Source organism: Leuciscus leuciscus (genome assembly GCF_965113295.1).
Source record: "Leuciscus leuciscus genome assembly, chromosome: 18".
Taxonomy (NCBI): Eukaryota; Metazoa; Chordata; class Actinopteri; order Cypriniformes; family Leuciscidae; genus Leuciscus; species Leuciscus leuciscus.
Genome location: NC_138742.1, coordinates 27,358,816 through 27,381,729, shown reverse-complemented (window position 1 = coordinate 27,381,729; position 22,914 = coordinate 27,358,816). Strand labels below are relative to the sequence as shown.

Sequence of the window (22,914 nt, the reverse complement as noted above, 5' to 3'; positions counted from 1 at the left end):
AATGATTGCTCCAACAGTGGACCTTTTTTCACCAAGCTGCTTGGCAATTTCCCCGTAGCCCTTTCCAGCCTTGTGGAGGTGTACAATTTTGTCTCTAGTGTCTTTGGACAGCTCTTTGGTCTTGGCCATGTTAGTAGTTGGATTCTTACTGATTGTATGGGGTGGACAGGTGTCTTTATGCAGCTAACGACCTCAAACAGGTGCATCTAATTTAGGATAATAAATGGAGTGGAGGTGGACATTTTAAAGGCAGACTAACAGGTCCATGAGGGTCAGAATTCTAGCTGATAGACAGGTGTTCAAATACTTATTTGCAGCTGTATCATACAAATAAATAGTTAAAAAATCATATATTGTGATTTCTGGATTATTTTTTTTTAGATTATGTCTCTCACAGTGGACATGCACCTACGATGACAATTTCAGACCCCTCCAAGATTTCCAAGTGGGAGAACTTGCAAAATAGCAGGGTGTTCAAATACTTATTTTCCTCACTGTACTAGTCTTGTGGTGAACAATTAATCCGTGCAAGTTAATACACAGAAAAAAATTGTTTGCCGTGGTAATCTTTAATCAAAGTCTGAAAAGTTACTTCCGGTCTGAAATGTCGTCCTTTTCTGATGACGTAGGCTTGACGGCTTGGGTTGAAAAACGCTTAACCACTCCCCTCAAACCGTTAGTCTGCTATGAGCAGAGATGGAGAGGAGGAGCGCTACAGTAAAACCCTGCCCTCTGTTCAATAATCCGTTTCACTAAATACGTCACAACACTGGAGAAAAGTCATTTGTAACTTCCGGTTCACGCGGACTTTAAAGTCGAGTGGATTCTGATTGGCTGTCAATGTTTTCATCGTTCATGAACTGAAATTTATATTTCTATAACTATTTGTAATAGTTATCGTACTTGGTTTGAATGGTCCTTAACTATCTTCTTAAAAAGTATCTGTTAAAGGGGTCACATGCTTTTTGTGATTACTGTACTTTAGCCTATCAGTGTTTCTTGCTCCAAAAAGTATTGAGGTTAACTAAAACTATATAAAAAAAAAAGAATTTAGTAGCCTACTTTAAATCTTATGAAACTAAATACTAAACAGAAAAACTTGTATTGCTAGAATTACTAAAACTGAACCCTAAGCAAGCTAATTGCTAAAAAAAAAACGAAAATATAAAAATAATCTTGCTGCTGAACACTGAACAGGTGCTGCTGATGTGTAAATGTGTGTCATTTTTGAATGTTTTTTTTTTTTTCAGCTTATAGTTTCAAAAGATTTGTTTTTGGACTTGAGTTAACGTAAAAGTAGGCTACTGTATGTTTTCAAGATCTTTCATTAAAAAATATCACGGAAGAATGGACGACTCGACCCCTTTAGCATATCTAATGAGTTAAAGCGTTAATGTTCTCAGCATGGATGTGTGTGTCTGAACGCAGGTGAACAGTAAAGCCCTGTCCCGGCTGTCTCAGGACCAGAGTCTGCAGGCGCTGCGCTGTAAGCGGAACACGAGGAGGAGAGCCGGTGTCCCTGGAGCTGCTGGCGGGACGGTGCTCGTGACGGACTGTGTGGACAGCGGGACGCAGACAGACATCAGCTTCCAGCACATGGTGACATTAGGCCGAGCCGTCCATCACAACAGACCCGCGTCTCCTCCTTCCCCTCCACTGCCACCCATGCCGGAGCCGTACCTCTTCCGACAGCTGTAAGATGGCCTCCAGAACACACACTGGGTTCCGCTGGGTTCACGGTTTTAAAATCAATGCTGTTATGATGATGTACGTACAGTAGGAACATAATAAAATGTGCAGCACCCTTCACAAGTGTGCTGTTGGTTATATTTGGGCTGTATTTATTTGATCAAAAATACAGTATAAACAAATATATAGTGAAATATTATTACAATTTAAAATAGCCGTGAGTATATTTTAAAGTGTAATTTATTCCTGTGATCAAAGCTGAATTTCTAGCATCATTACTCCAGTCTTCAGTGTCACATGATCCTTCAGAAATCATTCTAATATGATGATTTGATGCTCAAGAAATATTTGTTATTATCGATGTTCAAAACAGTTGTGCTGCTTCATATTTTTGTGGAAACTGATTAAAAAAAATGAGGATTTATCTTACATATAAAACTTTTGTAACATTATAAATGTCTTTACTTTACATTTTTTATCTATTTAATGCATCCTTTAAAAAAAAAAAAAAAGATATATTACTGACCCCAAACGTTTGAACGGTAGTGTATGTTACATTATTACTTTACCTTACAGAAAATAAATATTTGACATCAGATGCTTTCACATGAAAAGTATATGGACAGGCTATTTTGTTTGGGCTGTTCTTACAATATATTTATTCTACAGTTTAAAACTATTGGTAACACTTAATTTTACAGTGTCCTTGTTACACATGTTGTAGTTACTGTAGTGATAACAGTAAATTTTGTACAACCCTAAACCAAACCCTAATAATATAGTAATGTAGTAAATATTACTCAGTACATAAATGTAGTTAAGGACACCTTAAAATAAAATGTAACCAAAATATTTATTATACTTAGTGAATTGCCAGTTTATAAAACCATGTAAATTATTTGACTAAATAATATATATGCATTAACCCTTGAGCATCAATTAAAAAAAGTTACACATAGCTACAGAGAGGACAAAAATGTCCATGTCAAAACTGTCATAAAAAAAAAACCTTTGGCAGATTATTGCTGAAGTAAAATAATAATAATAATAATAATAAGTAAATCTCCCCCAAAAAGTTATATAGGTTTAAGTTTATGAAAATTATTTATGAACATTATTTTATATAAAATATATATTTTATGAAACAAGTTGAACACTAAAACGGCTAGAAAATCAAAGCCATAAATCAAAATAAGTTGTGTTCCAAATTTGAGGTTGATATCTCAAAAAATGAGCTTTCGGTAAGATTTAGTTTGGGCGCAGTACCAGACTTTCCCCATTGGATGCCAGCAAAACTCCACTGGTGGACACAGGGATTGGCTTTGTTATTTGCAGTTGAGTTTTTCTCCCTCAATACTACAAACACACACATGCACACAAACACATCTTTTTTTTTTATAACACACATACCAACCACACTCTGACATCCATACCAACACACCCACACAATTATCGTTGCATAATTTATCCAATTGGCTCTATAATATGCCGAAGCAGAAAACAGGAATAAAGAGAGTATTGCAAACCTGAAAAAATGGCACGATCTGATAAAAAAACTGTAAAAATGTCAATTTTGAAGCCTTGCCAACAGAATGAAAGCCTCTTAAAAAAGATTGCATCATTTTATAGTTAAACGGCCCTGGGATTAAAAAATAATGGGTTTCAATTTGTCCAAAAGGTGCTGAGAGGAGGTATTTTGTGTAGGCTACCTAGTGCAAAATAGATTTTTTAAAGGAAATGGCGGTGAAATAGTAAAATTCCAATAAAAATACACACCTGTGGCAAATTTTATGCAGTTAGCATTAACACAGGCAAAGTGATCGAAAAAACTAAACTGAAAAGGACAAAAATGTCCATAAGGATGCACATAACAGTTGCACTTAAACTGGCTTTTTGTGACTGCTTTTCTATGTGTCACTCTAGTGGTTAATTATAGATATTGTATTTTTCTCCTCAGCTCTCCTATGGATCACGTGTATTATGACCCAACGGACTACTTTGACATTAGTCAACATGAGGTGGACAGACAAGATGACCTGGAGTATGAGGTCAACATTGTCTCTTTAAATTTCCTCTACTACAAAAGAAGCTTATTTTAGCCAGAAACACTGGCAGGAGAGGAGCATCTTATCTGTGTTTGTTTAGCTCTCTCTCTATCCGTTTTCTTCAGGAGGTGGAATTGTATAAATCTTGTCAGCAAGATAAACTGGGTTTAACGGTGTGTTATCGCACTGATGATGAAGAGGATCTGGGCATCTACGTGGGAGAGGTGAGAAATGGGGAATAATGGGAATCTTGCTGACCGATGAATTATGAATGAAGCCTCAGGGAGGATTGTGAACCTATGCCCTTCTGCCTCAGCATTAGATAAATCATTATTTTAAATAAAATACCATATTAAATCCAGAACACCATTTCATCTTTCAAGAATTAGTGCATGTGCACAAGATAATCCTACTTAAACAGGACAATTACAATGCAATTACACCTTGTTACTTAATACAGAGGCTTTCAATTTTGCAAACTGTATATTATTAATTCTTTATATCATGGTCTGGCTGAATAATCAATTCTGATTGGCTGAAAAGTGTGCAATAAAACCGTTTAATGCACAGATAGTTCCAAGTCAGTTTAATCACATCTCTATATCAATGCACTATTTCTCTCAGTCTCTCTCTTGATAATAAATTCAAATAAATGCTATAATTCATTCATTGAAATAAATGTAATCTTACGCACTTCTTTATCTCTGTCAGATTCAGAGCGGGCAGAATGCTAGATCTAATAACCATAATTTTTATCCTTTCAGGTCAAATATTGCACTGCAAACATCAATAAGTTGTCAATGCTGGCAAATGACCATGGTATAATCGTGATAATCTACGGCTAGAAGTGCATTCAACGATTTGAATGCACGATGTGGAGGCAAAGAACCTGACGCGAAGCCTAATGAAATGTTACATTTGAAGCATGATATTTTTTTTTGTTTGTTTAATATGCAGAGGCAAAGGCAAGACATTTGTTGGGTATTTCAACATAGGGTTATTCAAAAGATTGCTGTTTGAGCATCCCAACCAGCCCAACACTGATCCAATGGCTCAAGTTTTGAGGCGGGCATCTTGACCGGCCAAGGGTAGCGGGAGTGTTTAGGAAACTTGTTTGGAAACGGTCACTTTATTTGTACATTCTGTCTGTTGAAGATAAAAATGTACAGGGATATTGTGTAGCATCATTCAGAATAAAAGATTTTTTTTTTAAATGCAGTGGATATATAAAAAAGAACACACTCACATACCCAATTAAAATAATTCACTCCTCGTTAAAAAAGTTTTTTTTGTGTGTGTAAAAAAAAATCTAAGAGAAATCCTTTTTGCGACTTATGCAATGCCACTGAAGACCACAGTGACACATTTCAGAGAAATAATATAAAAATAAAAATTTAGAACAACCTGCAAAAGTATGCACCCCCTTTTATAATTGGGTATGTGAGTGTGTTCAGAATGAACTAATCATCAAGCTGTAAAAACAGTTCACACAAACCTGTCTTAAGCTAAAGTGACTCTGATCAACATTGTTTTCTGATATATCCAGTCTCCCAAATGTGTCACTTTGATTTTCAGTGGTATTGCATAGGTTGTAGTTTTCACATTAAATGAGCAAAAGTTCTGATATGATTTATCTTTGTTTCATTTTCATTACATCACAAAACCTGCTATTTTAACAGGGGTGTGTAGAATTTTAATATCCACTGTATCATTTTTTTAATGTTTTGACTGTAAGCACTTGCCCCCACAGCATATCCGAGGGAGATGTATTAATTTAAATTATGTAATTTTTTGTTTTAAACGATTATTTGTGTTATATATTTATACAGCAGAAATAGTATTCTTGTATGCAGCAACCATCCCGTCGCCGGCACTGATTCTGTATCATCATTGCAGGTCAACCCTAATAGCATTGCTGCCAAGGATGGCCGAATCCGTGAGGGAGACCGAATACTGCAGGTAACTGAAGCCAAACTGTGTTATTATCCGTCTGAAAACAGATTAACGACACACTGTTCACAAGTGGTCCAATAATGATCAACTTCCTTGATATCAACCAGTCAAATTTTAGAGTATGGTTTAAGGTTGGTGGCTTAAAAATAGGGATGCACAATATATCGGCCACCATATCGGTATCGGACGATAAAGGTTCATTTTTAATGTTATCGGCCTGATAAGAAAATTTGGCCGATATATTAAAGCCGATAAATGTATTATTTCCTTCAGCTGAGACGCTTCAGATGTGCACTGTTCACCATGATGGTTTTTAATTGCTTGAGATATGATTTGAATCACTTAAAAAATTGAAAATACAGTAAAGTGCAACATTTGCAGCGCAAGTCCGTCATATACTGTAGCCTACATACAATTATAATAAGAACATAATTACAATTGTAAAAATGAATCGCCGGTGCAACACAGATGTCTACTTATTAATTTTTTTTATTTACGGTCGGTGGTGCATAACAATGACTTGACTAACGTTTCGATGTAAAATTGGGTCTCCAGGACTCAGATGAAGATGTAATTTTACATCGAAACGTTAGTCAAGTCATTGTTATGCACCACCGTAAATAAAAAAAATTAATAAGTAGACATCTGTGTTGCACTGGCGATTCATTTTTTCTGATTTGTTTTGTCCTGCCCTGGTTGCACCGGATTGTTGGGGATTACAGAAGCGCAGAGAACCTCCTTTTCAATCATTATAATTGTGTTTGGGACATGGGTTTTAATGATGAGACTTTTGTTTTTGTCAAAATTTGGGGGATTTAGATTTATCGGCCAATATATCGGTTATCGGCTTTCAAACATAAAGAATTATCGGTATCGGCCAAAATGTTCATATCGGTGCATCCCTACTTAAAAATCATTCTTTTTAATAATGAGCTACTAAACTACTACTACTACTATTCTGCTTATGCACAACCCTTCCAGATTCCATAAGAAGTTAATCGTTGTTTTTAAAATAAAAGGAATCATAATAAGAGGAATCATACATTTTACATCTGCCCTGAAGAACCTATTTGACATAACATAGATGTGACCCTGGACCCATGGGTAAATTTTTTGAAATTGAGATTTATACATCATCTGAATAAATAAGCTTTCCATTGATGTGTGGTTTGTTAGGATAGGACAATATTTGGCCGAGATACAACTATTTGTAAATCTGGAATGGGGTGCTAAAAAAAAAGAAACATTGAGAAAATCACCTTTTAAGTTGTCCATTTATGTTCGCGATTGTGCTGCATTCACTCACAAAAAGAAATATTTTATATATTTACGGTAGGAAATTTACTAAATACCTTTATGGAACATGATCTTTACTTAATATCCTATTGATCTTTGGCATAAAAGAAAAATCGATAATTTTGACCCATACAATGTATTGTGGGCTATTGCCACAAATATACCTGTGCGACTGGTTTTGTGATCCAGGGTCACATATTTACTTTTATTCCACATTCAAAAACAAAAAAACAAAACAAAAAACCTGAAATTACATAATCAATGTTCAAAAGATTATATACTGGTTGTTAATAAAACTCCTCATGCATCAGCTTCTTTAGAGCAAAATAAACGAAACACTAATAATAATACAGAATACAGATGATGCCAGGGTTATGCAAACTCATGAGCACAACAATCACCTGTGATGTGACATGTGATGTGTCTTTGTGTTCAGATAAACGGGGTGGATGTCCAGAACCGCGAGGAAGCAGTGGCCATCCTGACCAGAGAGGACAGCACCAACATCTCTCTGCTACTGGCACGACCAGACATCGAGGTGAGACTCTCCTCGGCTTTATAAACAGCACTCAGATATCATCACTCGATTCAATTAAGTTAATCGCTTTCATACAGAATTTTCTTATTGAAGCGGGAGAAGTGCAAATGAAAAACATGTTGTCTATTTATTATCTTCTGAATTGTTTTGCAGCATTCAGTCTCTATCTCACCAGTCCCCGCATTCACATCTCGAGCACAAACTCATAACTCCAGTAAATATAATTTCTTACGCTGTGAGGCTGTAGATTCAGTAGCAGCACAGGGCGGATGTTTGGTGAACGTTTAAGTATTACTGAAGCTATTAATGACAACTAATTTGATATGCAGACATTACGTGAAGTGTATTATGGTCTGCTTATTCAAGCAGTAACAGACAAATGTGTTATAGTGTACGGGTGAACACATGGCTTCGTTCGGTTCTCCGTTTACAAATGAAAACAGACAGAAAAGGGCAGAGAAGGACGAAATACCCAGACGAGGAAATAAATGGAAGAGAGAGAGAAAAAAAACACATGAGGACACATGGTTTGGCAGTCTTTTGTTCGACTCAAGGTCACACTTTAGAGAAAGAGACACACTTAGGACATCCCATAATACACATCCTCCAATAGTGAGTCACAATATCCATTTTATGTCCTTTAACACATTTCCAATGCAGTCTGAGACATCGGCTTTGTTCAGAATGGAAGAGTAGCTGCTAACTGAACACTAGTATACACTATATACTGCCTAGTCTTTCTTTTTAGGATGTGGAAAAGTAGGGAAGGTTAAGTGAATGACATCCAATTATCATTTTGGAAACTGTTATTTTGCAATTTTGTATAAAATATCTTAATATTGGCAGTGTGATCAAATAACCAAACAAAATGAGTTTCATCCATCGCACTGAAATGTCAACTTAAATGTGCGAGAATCAAAATCAACAGACTAAGTTAAAATGATAATGTCTCAATATCTTCTCTCTGTGTGCGAGTCTCTTCACTGATTGGTCCCAAACCTCATGGTCTGTCAGCATGCTTTAACAACCAGATTTATCATCTTTAGCCCTTGTGGAAGCCATAGCAACAGTCCGTATCTCACTGGTAAATATTTAAATAAAACAATGCAAACCCCCCAAGGACTCACCCAGTTCATGAATACAAATAGACCAAAACAGCATTTGAAGTCTGAGGCATGTTTATGAAGTTAATTTACCATGATGCTATTTGACACAAAAGCTGTACAAGAGAACAAGGTAATAAATAAAGATTGCAAAAAAAAAAAAAAAAAACACATCTTATTTGCATATAATAATAATAATGATAAACTGAGGATGCTGATTTTGAACCCAGGAAGATATTCATGTGTGTTCAATATAACATACAAGTTTATAGCCAATGAAGATGAAAAAAGCTTTATGTACACCATTGGTCTGAATAAAACCCATTTGGGTCCAGTTCTAAAATAAAACTCCATCTTTAATTGAATTTCAGTATTTTCCTCTAGAAATCTGTCAGCTGTATGCATAGGGTTTGGCACAAAGTAGAAATCTAATTGAGATTCTTTAAAAACAATTCGTGGAAAATCATTAAAACAAGAGATGAGAATAAGAACAAATGAACAGTGAATGGTCAATTGGGCAATAGTCACTGACTGTACAGTTTTAGGATTTGGGGCCAGTAGCACACAAGTGTGTGTGTGTGTGTGTGTGTGTGTGTGTGTGTGTGTGAGTATGGAAGGTCCAGATGGTGTGTGTGAGCCCTCGGGCCAGTATATTCCCCAGCACAGGTGGCTCATTTGAGAAACCTCTCACATTTAAAGGCCTCCTACAGCAGATGGGAAAAGACCCCACAATCAGTTATAGCATCCAGAATTGGGCTTACATTGGCAAACACTGCCCTCTGCTGTTCAAACAGGGGTGTTTTAATGTGTTTGATGCTCTTGACCAATCAGAACGTGTTTTAAGCAAGTTTCTCTGCATTCTACTGCACTTTTAGAAGAAAAGGTTCTATATAGAATCCTTATAGAATATAGGTTCTATATAGAACCCTAACCCCTGTTAGGCACTTCATATATAGGCCAATTCACACTGCACAGACAAAAAAAAAAAAAAAAAAAGAAGGTTTGTTGGGTTGTCGGATCAGTGTGTAATCCCTGTCGCCGTCTGTTGGTGTTGGTCAGGGTTTATTTTCACTCAATTGAACAAAACAATTAGTGTTTGTCGGTGTCTGTTGGGTCGATGTGAACATGACCATTATTTTTAATAAAATTCTAAACCCAACAGCCAACTTGTTTGTTGGTGTTCGTTGGCATTTTTCTGTGCAGTGTGAATTGGCCTTATAGAACATTTTAAGGGTATCATCATGTGATCATTTTATGAATTAAACAGCTCGTAAACCTGCTTTATCACTAGATTTTTGGTAAATAACCTGTTCAAAATTTAATTATTCAATCACTTAAGACACTTCCTTTTTTTTTTTTTTTTTTTACAAAATTTTTATTATATTAGAGGGTAACAATATAAAAGAGGTATTATAACAATTCAAGACACTTCTCCTTATATAGAACCTCTTGGCATAAAATTGAGTCAAGAACCCTAGGGTTCTATATAGAGACCCATTAAACCTAAGAGTGCAGCATGACTTATAAAGTATTTTGCTAATTAGATTTTTTTTTTTTTTTTTTTTTTCTATCTTCAACAATCCAAATCTTGGAAGAATGAGGCTGATGATCTGGATTTGGAGTTGAGTGTGGGCCTGGATCTAGAGGACTTGGAAAACGCCTCTAACTTACCCAGCCCTCAACACCAAAGGAAAGCGAGCTCCTTGCTGAGTGACATCAGTGGGATCAGAGGTAGCCGCCCCAACTTGTGGCACACTGCCCTCAATAACAGCCAGGAGCTGGACAGCGGTGTGGGTCGCACAGATGAAAGCACGCGCTGTGAAGAGTCCTCCGAGCTGGCGGATGATCCCACCAGTGCATGCACCACCAATGCCACCAACACACCCGGCAGTTTGCGCAAGTTTCGCGCTGCTCAGCACGGATGGGAGTTTCACTACAGCAACGACTCGCTGCTAGGGCCGGATGGGGTGGGAGTGGCGGATCACGGGGTCCCTGAAACACTGGGCTCAGGGACCAGCAGAGTGCTCATGCCAGGTTTAACCGAAGAGGAATATGAACGTTACCGAGAGCTACTGGAGATCCGGTGCCTTTACGAGAAGAATGGAAACGCACTTCTTCTTTTGGACGGGAGGAACCATGGCGCCAGTATTGACATGAATTGTAACGAGAGCCTGATGCAGCACGAGATTTCCCTTCTAGATGAGGAAATACGCCACCTGGAGTTCAAGTGGCGCAATGTTTTGCGGGCTCAAAAGATGAATCAGTTGCGCCAACGCTGCCTAAAGGTCTGGCCAGCTGACGAAGAGGACGATGAAGAAAAAGGAGCAAAGGCGAGGTGTGGAGGTGCAGAGGCCATCCACCATGAACTGTCAGATATCAACGAGATCCCAGAAAGGGAACGCTCTGACAAGGAGAGCACAAGCGCCTATAATACGGGTGGGGAAAGTTGCAGAAGCACACCTCTGGCAAGCGAACGACACCCCTCGCCGTCCGCGGCGGGAGATTCCAGTGCCTCTGCAACCATGCGACCTCGGACGCCCCGTCACAGGACAAGCACAAGCCGGGAGAAGAATCTAAACACGCCGCCTTCATCAGATGCCAAGAAAAAGAGTGAAGAACTTGGGGACAACAGAGACTCTAATCCAGCAACAAGGCTTCGGTCAGTCTCTCGTAATGGCGGCAGCAGTAGGAAGGGATTGGATGGAGCACGAAGGGGGTCCCATGCTAATGGGACTCTCACTCCCGGGATAGTGAAAGGGGGAAGGAGTGCAGAAAACAGTCCGTACCTGTCCCGACGCCACTGCAGTACCACGCTGCCTCAACGCTACCAGAGTTGCATGCAGTTGAGGGACATTGACAGTGCAGAAGTTCGGGACACCCCTGAACAGGTTCCTGCTCACTCCAGCACAATAACTTGTGCAAACAGAGAATCCACCACAACTTCTTTGATTATACCATCAACGCTGCCTCCATCTTCACCTCGCATGGAGTGGAAGGTAAAGATCCGCAGCGACGGCTCACGCTACGTGGCGAAGCGTCCGGTAAGAGACCGTTTGCTAAAGGCTCGCGCCATGAAGATTCGGGAGGAGCGCAGCGGGATGACCACGGACGACGATGCAGTTAGTGAAATGAAGATGGGACGCTATTGGAGCAAGGAGGAACGCAAACAGCAGCTTCTGAGAGCTCGGGAGCAACGGCGGCGCCGCGAGTTCATGATGCAGAGCCGACTGGACTTCTTGCGAGAGAAAGAGAAGGAGCAAGACTCTGGACCGCAGGGACAGGCTTCCATACTCGAGCTTAGCCAGAAAAAGAGTATGAAGAAACGCAGCCGACGCATCCTGGACAACTGGATCACCATTCAGGAGCTCCTGGCTCATGGGACCCGTTCAGTAGATGGGAAGAAAGTGTACAACCCTTTGCTCTCCGTGACCACTGTTTGATAACTGGAGTGCAGTGAGATCTTTTAACAAGGAGGGTATTTGGATTACAAAGTTTACCAATGATTTGCGGCTGTTTGATAGAGATGCTTAGCAGTTTAATTGAGAAACAATGATGAATATAAAATGTACAAAGAAAAGTACAAGACAGAAAGGCAAAATGTCATATGAATGTACATGGGACCAGCACGCACAAGTTGTTTTTATGCTTGAAATTTCATTTGCATTCAGACTGTTACACTGCAGCGGCGGTCTCGAGCATTTCCAAGCCAGATCAATACATTCATTTCTTTTCACACTTTTCAGTCGAAGAACATTTAATAATAAGAGAAAGAGAGAGCAACCAAAATTAATTTAAGTTCAATTCAGGGCCTGTTGCATAATCACTTTAGAGTAGTATTACAAGTCAGTCATGTTATGACTTTTTTTAATTAATTTTTTTAAGATTAGTACTAACTATTTTAAAAATCAGTTTCATAAAAAAGAAATTTGTAAACGAAAAGACCGCCAATCCTTTGGCTAAGTTCAAGTTGGTTAGAAAAGTTTAAGACTTATAGTCCAGTCATTTTAAGCCAAAATGGGGGTCAACCTTGAACAAATTGCAACAGAAGCAAACTCAACTGATTTTGTATCCTCAATATGTCCTGAGTAAGGAAAAAAAAAGTCCAGAAGAATCCCATTAGGGGAAAGTTTCAAAAAAGACCCAAATATAGCCTAATCATTCTTTTTCTTACGTGAATAGTGTAACATTTTTAACCTTTAGATATCACCATGAAAATTACTGAGTTGATTACTTACATCAAGACACACAAAAATTGTATTACAAGTTTTTTGAAATTGTTTGTTAACATGGACAAACGGTGCATATCTAATTATGCATGTACTCATTTGCATAAATACCACAACATATCTAAACATTGAGTATAGTCAGGTGAACATGTCTTTTTGAATCTTGTTGACACATAACAGTAAAAGACTTAAATGTTAAGGTCTGAATGGAACCCATTTAGGCATGAGCATTAATACAGAGGCAGGAAGAAGTACTTTAGAAACCAGCCTTTATTAATTATTATAGCAGAGATGGGGTTTGGGGCTGGGTCCGTGGGACTGTTTCTGGGGGTTCACTTTTTATTTTGCCTACCTTTTGTCTTCTGCATTCCCCTTACCATTGTCTCCTGTTATTCCCTCAGACTCGTCCCCTAGAAACACTCCCATGGACCCAGCCCCAAACCCCATCTCTTAAAAAATAATAAAGGCTGGTTTCTAAAGTACTTCTTCCTGGCTCTATACATTAAGTATTTTAGTGTTATGTGTCAACAAGATTCAACAAGACATGTTCACCTGGCTATACCCAATGTTTAGATCTGTTGTGGTATTTATGCAAATGAGCACATACATAATTAGATTATGCACCTTTTGTCCATGTTAACAATTTCCAAAAACTTGTAATACAATTTTTGTTTGTCTTGATGCAAGTAATCAACTCAGTAATTTTCATGGTGATATCTAAAGGTTAAAATGTTTAACCTATTCACGTAAGAAAAATAATGAATAGGCGTATAAATAGGCTAATTTTTTTTTCTTTTTTGAAACTTTCCCCTAATGGAGTTTTTCCTTACTCAGGACATATTGAGGATACAAAATCAGTTCCCATCAGCAATTTGTTCAACCTTTTTTCATAAAATGACTGGACTATTAAGTCATATGTGTTTATGAAACTGGCCCCATATCTCATGAAATTACCAAGTTAACCTGGTGATTGGTTATGAATTTGCTGCTGTTGTTTAAGCACAATATGTGTGGTTTTCGTCACTGGAAAAATTGACAATAGCAAAAGCACAAAAAAAAAAAAATTAGCCATTACTTGTTGCCAATTAGTTGATTTCACAATTTTAGAAGCACATGAATCATTTAACAAAAAAACAAACAAAACAGACAACAAAAAATACAAAAAGCAAAACAGTTTCAGCACACAGATATCGGCACAGCGGTAATGTCTATTGTCAAACACTGACATTGTCCAAAGGAAAAATATCTGATTGTATATTTTTTGTGGTACATTTGTCAAACCCTCAAGGAATCAAATCTGACATTATAATCTCTCTTAAAACCTGTTTTGTTGTCAGCTTGTAAAAATCACATTTGAAACAGTTTTTCTGATATTGTAAAAAATGTTGCATGTTGTTGTCTGGGAAATATTTAAATTGTTGTGTGAAACTGTCGAGTGAAATTGTTGCCGTGTCTTTCTGTAATACAGATCATTAATATACTGTGTCCAAATGTTCATTTAACACCTTGCAGGTCTAAAATGGGGGAATTTCTGTCCCTAAATGTTTTTGAATAAAACTTTTGCAACTTGAAGATCGTTGATTTTCACCTGTTATTTGCAACAACAACAAAAAAAACTTAAATACAGAAACAAAGTTAATATTTGTGCTAAATTAAATGAGCTGAAGATGCTTTAGATCTCAAATACAAATGGACATTCATTTGGTGCTTAAAGTTATGGAGAAAAAAAAGAAAAAAAGACATGACACTGGATATCATCTCTTCATTTATTGGATGTACAATTATGAAAAATAATAATCATAAAAAAGACTGGAAGCCCAAGATTATTTACAATCGTTCTCTTTGATTCTGTGGCAAGGTCTCTCAGAGATACCATTGTCAGTCTCATGCTCACTTACACCATGATATGTTGAGCTTTAAAAAGACGTTCCTCTCTAGATATGACAAAAACATGACCAAAAAGTAAACAAAGAAAAAAAATACATACAGTACATACATATACATATATATATAGAGAGAGAGAGATATCTATAAAAGCATAATCATTCAAGTATCAAAAGACAGACCACCCAGGATTACTTTACAATCCAGTATTGTTTATATTTTAATCATTTAGCCATGAGTATGATCTGAACTGTCACCGTTGTATTCGCTAATGTGATTAGTTGTGCAAACACTGCGGCTGCTACAGGTGCTAGCATTAGCATCTGCTTGTATTTAGCACTGTACCCATTTTTAACATACCATGTTAAAAATGAAAAAAATTCAAAATAATCAAACTAAAAAGTACCAGACTTAAAATCCTTGTAAACTAGGGCTAAATGCATATATAGGAATATTTCCCATCTAAACCTCATATTTATGCATTATTATCTACACAAAATATAAGCACAGGTTTGTCTAAGACGGATGGATATGCAAATTTAAACCTTTTCATCTGTTTCATTATTATTTTTTCCGACATCCCCTGCTTTCTGCAACTTAATCATTAAAAAAGGAAGGAGACAAACAGTTCCATAAAGAAACTCTACACATAAAAACAACTCGCTGTTGTTTGTAGTGTCACATTAACGTCATCATTTTGTATTAGAAATCACAGTATACGTGTAAAAGTCACTACAAGTACCAAGATCTGGACTGTACCAATCTCATGCCATCATAAAGTTATTAACTAATCATAATAGTGTACCATAAGACGTCACAACACAGAGAATCTCCCGCTAAACTGCCATTGAGTTTCTGTCAAAGCTTTCCTATTGAAACTCGTACCATAGTTCACATTCCTCATGTGTGAATGGTCTTGCCCATATTGTTCAGCTTGACAGACGTTTGTACTAAAGCCCCGTCGGTTGACCGACATGAAATACTGACAGTACGAATCAAACATCTCAACTTACGGATGGACTGATCTGAATAGGACATCAAAAAGACAAGACTGAACCTCTCTAATCAGTGTTTTGTTGAACTAGAATCAGTGTTTTTAACTTACTGGTTTTATTTTCAAAGTTATCAGAATGATGAAAGCATCTGCACTTTGTGAGATGAAAGAGCATCAAGTTTAGACGACAAAATCACAGATAAAAGTGTGTAGACTGTCGCTTCACAAAGAAAGTAAAACAAAACTCGACCGAAATCAAAGCAAAGACGACGTCGACACCGCGTGAGAACACAGCGACTGCTGCAAAACACGTCTGAAGTCTGATGAAAGCAAGATGTTTATCAAAGGGAGAGGTTTCGTTAAGTGTGGGAGAGTTAAAATAGTGTGCGAGCGGAGCAGCGGACGAGTCTGTCTTTGGCTCGTGTGTTTAATGGGATGGGGAGGAGATCACTGCAGGCGCGAGTAGTCTTCACACACTTACATATAACTATATAAACACGCGAACACACACACACACACGAAATACAACTGATGCTTCATCCACAGTCATGCTGTCACTGGCATCCCAACTTTCCTTTCTGTTTGGCATCCGACACACTGGTCAGCTACAGGGAGACATACACACACAGGGGTTAAAACAAATCAAACAAATAAAGTGTGGGATCTAGTTAACATGCCAATACCATTTACAACAGATATGAGAAATGAAGGTGTGGAAAAGAAAGATGCTGTAGTACCAATAAATTCCCCCACAAAATCTTCTCCCCTTTGGACCCTAAAGAGAGCATTGGCTGCTCAAAACGGTCTTGATATTTTAGGAAGCCTGACTAGAAATCATACATTACCAATGCTGACGCATGTTCTGGTGTGTGGGACGCACTAGTCACAGCCAACTGAATAAGTAAGGGTTAATGCCCGACGAGGTGTCCATTATCAGGTATTAATGGACGACGGCGAGGCGTGAACCGTCTGACGCGCAGCGGAGGTCCATTAATACCTGACAATGGACACCTCGAAGGGCATTGACCCGCTTATACTATGGTCACTTACGAAAGAAAGAAATATTTAATCAATTAATAATACTTTAATGTGTTTTAGAGTAAAAATCGTGAGGGTTTTTATTTATTAAGTCGAGCGCACTATTTAATATCTCCCGTATACAGGCGTTGCCAAGCAACGTGGCCACAGCGACCCGACCGCAGCGATGCAAAACTTTGTTTCAAAGAGTCAAAACTCACAGATAGTTTCCTAAATCGTTTTTATTAGGACAGACGCATAAAACAGTCGCAAAACGTCGTTGAGAGTAGCGGCAGTGTAGCTTTTAAAGTTGATGTCCATGTTTTTGTCAGCCAGGAAGTCTCTTAACGTTTTAACTGCCCATTTCGTGCTTTTCTTTGTGTTCATCTCGTCCTTGTTCAATTCTTCCGGTGTCACCTCCTTGTGTCGCTTCTCCTTTTTCTTTTCATATTCTATTCTCTCTTTTTCTTGTGCTGCATCCCAGTCTTCAAAGTTGTCAAACTCACCAAATATGTGACCCTGGATCACAAAACCAGTCTTATGTCGCACGGATATATTTGTGGCAATAGCCAACAAAACATTGTATGGGTCAAAATTATAGATTTTTCTTTTATGCCAAAAATCATTAGGATATTAAGTAAAGATCATGTTCCATGAAGATATTTTGTAAATTTCCCACCTTAAATATATAAAACATTTATTTTTGTGAATGGATGCAGCACTATCGCCAATAGAAATGGACAACTTTAAAGACGATTTTCTCAATATTTCGATTTTTCTGTACCCTCAGATTCCAGATTTTCAATAGTTGTATTTAGGCCAAATATTGTCCTATCCTAACAAACCATACATCAATGGAAAGATTATGTATTCAGCTTTCAGATGATGTATAAATCTCAATTTTAAAAAATTACCCATAAGACTGGTTTTGTGGTCCAGGGTCACATATATTAAAAGAAATGATAAAATCACTCATGTTTTGTCTGTTTTGCTGTTGCGATGAGTCAACTGAAATAACGTTAAGTCTCCGTTGCCATGGTTACCATTTAGTGTTTGAGCCAGCGCAATCATTTAGAACTGTCATCAGGCAAATTGACGGGACGCCTTTCCTAGGTGTACATTATCACTTTTTAACGGACACCCTGCAGCCAATCAGAATCGAGTATTCACCCAGACCATGGTATAATCTACAATATTCTTGATGAATATCCCGTTTCACTCAGAAATACATCTGATTAAAATGGGATACAAATGACATTTCACGGTGACTTCGATTACGCACGAAATATCATGTGATATAACCAGGGCTTGACATTAACTTGTTTAAATAGCAATTTAGTGCTGAGAGGCGGCTTTATGTGCCACAGTTTGGGTGTGAGAACAAAATCTGTGGGAACGAGTAAAATTGATGGCCAATAAGTGGAATCCCATGGCAAAATTCAAGCCCTGTAACATCAACAATATTCATCTGTATCAAATGAAACGAGTGAGTGAGTGGAGGCGGGTTTGTGTGTCACTCGCTGTCGGAGAGATGAGAGAGAGAGAAAGAGCAGCTGATCTCCTGTGTCTATTCTGTGGAAAATTAGTATTGGACGTGTTTCAGATATTTCAGGATCAATATTGAAAAATCTATATTTTTGACAACACTACATTGCCATAGTTTATCATTTCAAATGCCTTTTTAAAAGAACACAACTGAAAAATGTATATATTATATGTGGGAGTGAGTGAGTAACACGCCACTGCTGAAACACACACATTTGGCAGGTGTTAATGTCAAGCCCTGGACATAACTACACAAATTATAGTGTATATATGGTTCTTATAGCTTATAGCTAGCACGCTAACCGATTAGACCTTTAAGACTGGAACAGACCACAGCTTTTGCACAGGTGTCATCTTAGGCTAAATATGTCCTGCTAGTTTCATGCATCTCCATGCCCACTTTCTCAGATGATTATTGCACATAATTAATATTTAATGTCTATGTATTTATTTATGGTAATTCCCACATCAGGCTTTATTTTGGGATAATGACCAGGAGGGACTATAATGGATGCGTCTCAATCAGCTCCCCAGGTCGTGAATCATTATATCACATATTATATATATATTATATCCACATTGACTATTAGGCATTACAGACGGCTAGCCCTTGGTGTCCAAAGGGAGAGGACTTTGAGGAGAGAGCTGAATAATGCACAACAGAAGCGGCAGACTGACGTAAAGGGACAGTTAGAAACGTTTCAGGATGAAGAGAGAGCAGCAGGCAATACAGGGAGATGTTAGACGGGATGAGATGCTGATCATAGGTCCATAAACATAACTTTATCCTTTGATACTGAACTAATTCTGTCATCCCTGTACAACTGTCCTTACAGGAAAAGGATGCAACACTTAAAACTGGCTGCCAGTGTGTCGTCATATGAAAGCCAATTTCTGCCACACAAAGAACATAATGCTTGGGTAAATCATAATTATGACATAAAACGTTGATAATTAAGAGGTTAAAAAGAAAATTATGAGATAAAAGGTCGTAACTGAGACATAAAGTCATAATTTTGACAAAAAGTAAGTCATTATGACTTTTGGTTTTTATCTCAATTTTGACTGGTCAATTTCAGCTTTTTGAGTTTTTAATCTCATCATTTCATCTTTTTACATAATTTATGATTTAGTAAGTCAATATAATTATGAGAAGTAAAAGTCGTCAATTTCAACTTTTTTATTTCATATTTATGATTTAGTATGTCACTTTCAACTTAGTCTGGTATAAAGTCAATTATGACAATTTTGACTTCTGATAATTATGGCATACTACCTCATAAACATGATATAAAAGCTGAAATTATGAGATATATCAAGTATGACTTACCAAAGCATGTTTTTTTGTTTCTTATGTGGCGGATGAGCTTCCATATCATCATGATATTGTGAATGCGGAGACATTTAGTTGTTTCCCCTGATAAGTGTTATGTATTAGTGAATGCACCCATATTTTTACATGATCGCGTGAGCATTTTTAAGGCTTGTGAAGAATACATGAACATAATTCCACATTTAAATCCCAAAGTAAAGAAAACAAAAGACAAAACAGCTTTTCTAAACCACAATGGCATTTGATCTTGTACGAACCCATGTTTACTACAACACTGTTTTGAGTCGATGTTACACTTGACTCGGATTCCTTGACGTCAGACACATTTTGAGCTGGCGATCTGCTCAGACACCTCTTTGTGATTTGGTTCAGACATTTAGGCCCAGCCTGGTCTGCTAACTCAGACTTAAGACAACACATCATATCACAGTGCTAAACGCAAATCCATATACTGGCAGCAAAATTACATTTACAGTGAGGTACTTCAATCCCAATTCAGTTAACGTCTAAAGTACTTAAGGAAGCTTCTGCCAGTATGTTAGGATGGACAGAATGTATAGCATCAGTTAGATGTGCATAGTAACATAACAGGACTAATAATAATCCATCTAGCCCTCACAGTCCATCATAATTATGTTTAGATGTCAGTAAGTGAGCTAAAAGAACACAAACTGCAAACAATGCTTAACATCTGATCATTTACTCGCACTTTCCATGAAAAAGGGTACAAAATGGGGCTCGACTAAAACTTAAAGCATAGTTCTCCCAAACATGACATTTCTGTCATTAATTACTCTCCCTCGTGTCGTTCCAAACCCATAAGACTTTTGTTCATCTTCGGAACACAAATGAAGATCTTTATGATGAAATCGGAGAGTTTTCTGTCATTCCATTGACAGGCTACGCAACTACCACTTCCAAGCCCCAGAAAGATAGTAAAGACATCATTAAAGTAATCCATGCGGATTTTATGAAGCCACACAAGTGCTTTGTTTGCATTTTTGTTTTCATTTGTGTCCTGAAGATTAAGGAACGTTGTACAGGTTTGGAACGACATGAGGGTGAGAAATTAATGACAGAAATTTCATTGCTTTAAAGTCAAGCCATTTTTAAAATCTTTGTAGCAAAGGGAAGGAGGTGCTCAACCTCTGTCCATCACCTCAGGAGGTCAAACTAAATATTATACAGTTATTATAAGATTATTATACAAATATTATTACTTTTATCTCAATTCCTAAATGTTGGGACATGTTTGAATACTGTTTAAAAAACGATTTATGTGACGTGTGCTTTTCAAATCAAATCAAACCAAATCAAATAAATAAATAAACATTAAATAAATTACATTTATAAAAAAAATTAAAAACAACAAAATAAAATGGAGAATAAAATAAAGATTCAGTTTAATTAAGCCTCACTCAGTAGGTGCTGGCTAGTTTTTGGTTCGTGGTTATTCTTATTCATAAACTTACCCTAAGTTAAAGAAATATATTTGTTTAATCCTTTTTTTCTTAAAATAACTTTGGTCACAGGGTTGAACATCTGACAAATGCAGTCAATGATAATCTGCTTAAAAAATTGAAAATGAAATGAGATTATTTGTAGGGTCCAAATGATGTAACAATTTTATGGAAAACTATTATTTAAAAAAATAAATAAGAGTAAATACAGTGCACTCAAATTATTGGACACAGCAAAATATATTTTTGGGCAATTAATTAACATAATTAGGTAATTAATGATTCAAATAAAACACTTCTGTGCTGTTTTGACTGTTGGCTGTACATGCGATCATGTTATTTTTTACGTTAGATAACGGCTCATCTAACATGTTTATTAGTTCTAATGTCACACTTTACAAAAAGGTTTCATTAGTTAGCATTAGTTAATGTATTAACGAACATGAACTAACAGTGATCAATAACATTTGTTACAGTATTTATTAATCTTTGTTAGTGTTAGACAATAAAAGTCCAGCTGTTCATGCTAGTTCACAGTGCATTAACTAATGTTAACAAATACAACCTTTGATTTTTATAATGTATCAGTAAATGTTGAAATTAAATATCAACTAAGATTAATAAATGCTGTAGAAGTATTGTTCATTCTTAGTTCATGTTAACTAACATTAATGGTTAACTAAAGAACCTTATTGTAAAGTCTTACCGTTCTAATTCTAAATATTATGTGAATTGTGCCTTTATTGCAAAAAAATAAAATAATTACGGGACACCAAAATGTACCATATTCATGGAAAGTGCCTTTAACGTAATCCTTGGCGGTGTTGTTTTAATTTGACGCTACATGTTTAGAGAAGTCCAGGCGTTTCAGCTGAAACTGAAGAGGAGGAAGAGGAGGAGAGTCTTCATCAGTGTCTCATTGCGGTCGACGCCTGGTAGAGACGAGCACCACAGAGAGGAGGAAAAGAAAGAAAAACTAGTTAAGAGAAAAAAAAACGGTCAGTGTGAAAGATGGAGGTGGAGTCCTTTGAGCAGAACGGAGTTGGAAATGTTAGTTTCTTGACGTTTGAAACAGGAAGGTTACATGACAGCACTGATGAGATGTTCTGGTCCTCAGCACTTACACTTTGGTTTCGGGACAGTTATGATACGACTACAGGCTCCTAAACCTACAGGGCTACGTCAGGACGGCGGGAAATGTGTTTGTTTGAGTGAGACTGGAGTCCTCGGGAAAGGCGTCAGGACCGTGTGAGACAGATGGAGAAGTAAGAGGTGAATGGAGAAGGTGTCTTCCGTGTGGAGGAGAGCGAGGAGGAAGGAGTTCGGTCATGTCTATCTAGAGAGTGAAGGCACAGAGCAAAAGGAAAAGGTGTGAGGGGGGGGGGGGGGTGGGGGAGGGGGACGTGGAGGAGAGGATCGTCCAATCAGAATATGGTGGTCTCGTACTTGGTGCTGACGGTGCGCTTGGGATCTTTGGAGTCCATGATCCAGGACGCACTGCTCTGACCGTGAGCGTCCACATCCAGCGCTTCCACCTGAAAGAGCAGAGTATCGGAGAGTGGTCAACACCTGGCCCTCACTGAGCTTTATGAAGACACCAGCTCCTCTCACATTACCAGAGATTCGCCTCAGGTGTCCTTCACAGGAGTATTACTGCTTCTGAACGAGACCTGAAGCTTTTAAAGTTACTGGTTAACAACAACAACATTTGATTTAGTTAAAAGGTTCCACTTTGTTACCTAAGAAAGTACTGGTAATATACGGTAACTACACGGGTTAAGCTTAGGTTCAGGGTTATTACCTCGTTATTGTAATTGCTATAATAAGTACA

At 37.5% G+C, this 22,914-nt stretch overlaps 2 protein-coding genes across 11 annotated transcripts in view; one reads left to right on the top strand and one right to left on the bottom strand.

Moving 5' to 3' along the window:
* Positions 1 to 12,548, top strand: part of LOC309480522 (PDZ domain-containing protein 4) — a 51,575-nt gene extending 39,027 nt beyond the window's left edge. The window contains exons 2-7 of the mRNA XM_082145071.1: positions 1,429 to 1,694; positions 3,647 to 3,737; positions 3,860 to 3,958; positions 5,631 to 5,693; positions 7,420 to 7,521; positions 10,220 to 12,548. Coding sequence (XP_082001197.1) covers positions 1,429 to 1,694; positions 3,647 to 3,737; positions 3,860 to 3,958; positions 5,631 to 5,693; positions 7,420 to 7,521; positions 10,220 to 12,064 — 2,466 coding nt within the window. The 3' untranslated portion in view covers positions 12,065 to 12,548. The remainder of the gene's footprint in view (positions 1 to 1,428; positions 1,695 to 3,646; positions 3,738 to 3,859; positions 3,959 to 5,630; positions 5,694 to 7,419; positions 7,522 to 10,219) is intronic.
* A 2,054-nt stretch (positions 12,549 to 14,602) lies between these two features.
* The window catches only part of LOC309480498 (ankyrin repeat and SAM domain-containing protein 1A), a 128,301-nt gene continuing 119,989 nt past the window's right edge, over positions 14,603 to 22,914 (bottom strand). For 8 of the 10 annotated variants that reach the window (XM_082145009.1, XM_082145010.1, XM_082145006.1 and 5 more), the window contains one exon: positions 14,603 to 22,618. In XM_082145009.1, coding sequence (XP_082001135.1) covers positions 22,508 to 22,618 — 111 coding nt within the window. In that variant the 3' untranslated portion in view covers positions 14,603 to 22,507. The remainder of the gene's footprint in view (positions 22,619 to 22,914) is intronic. The other 2 variants (XM_082145008.1, XM_082145011.1) reach the window with 2 other exon arrangements.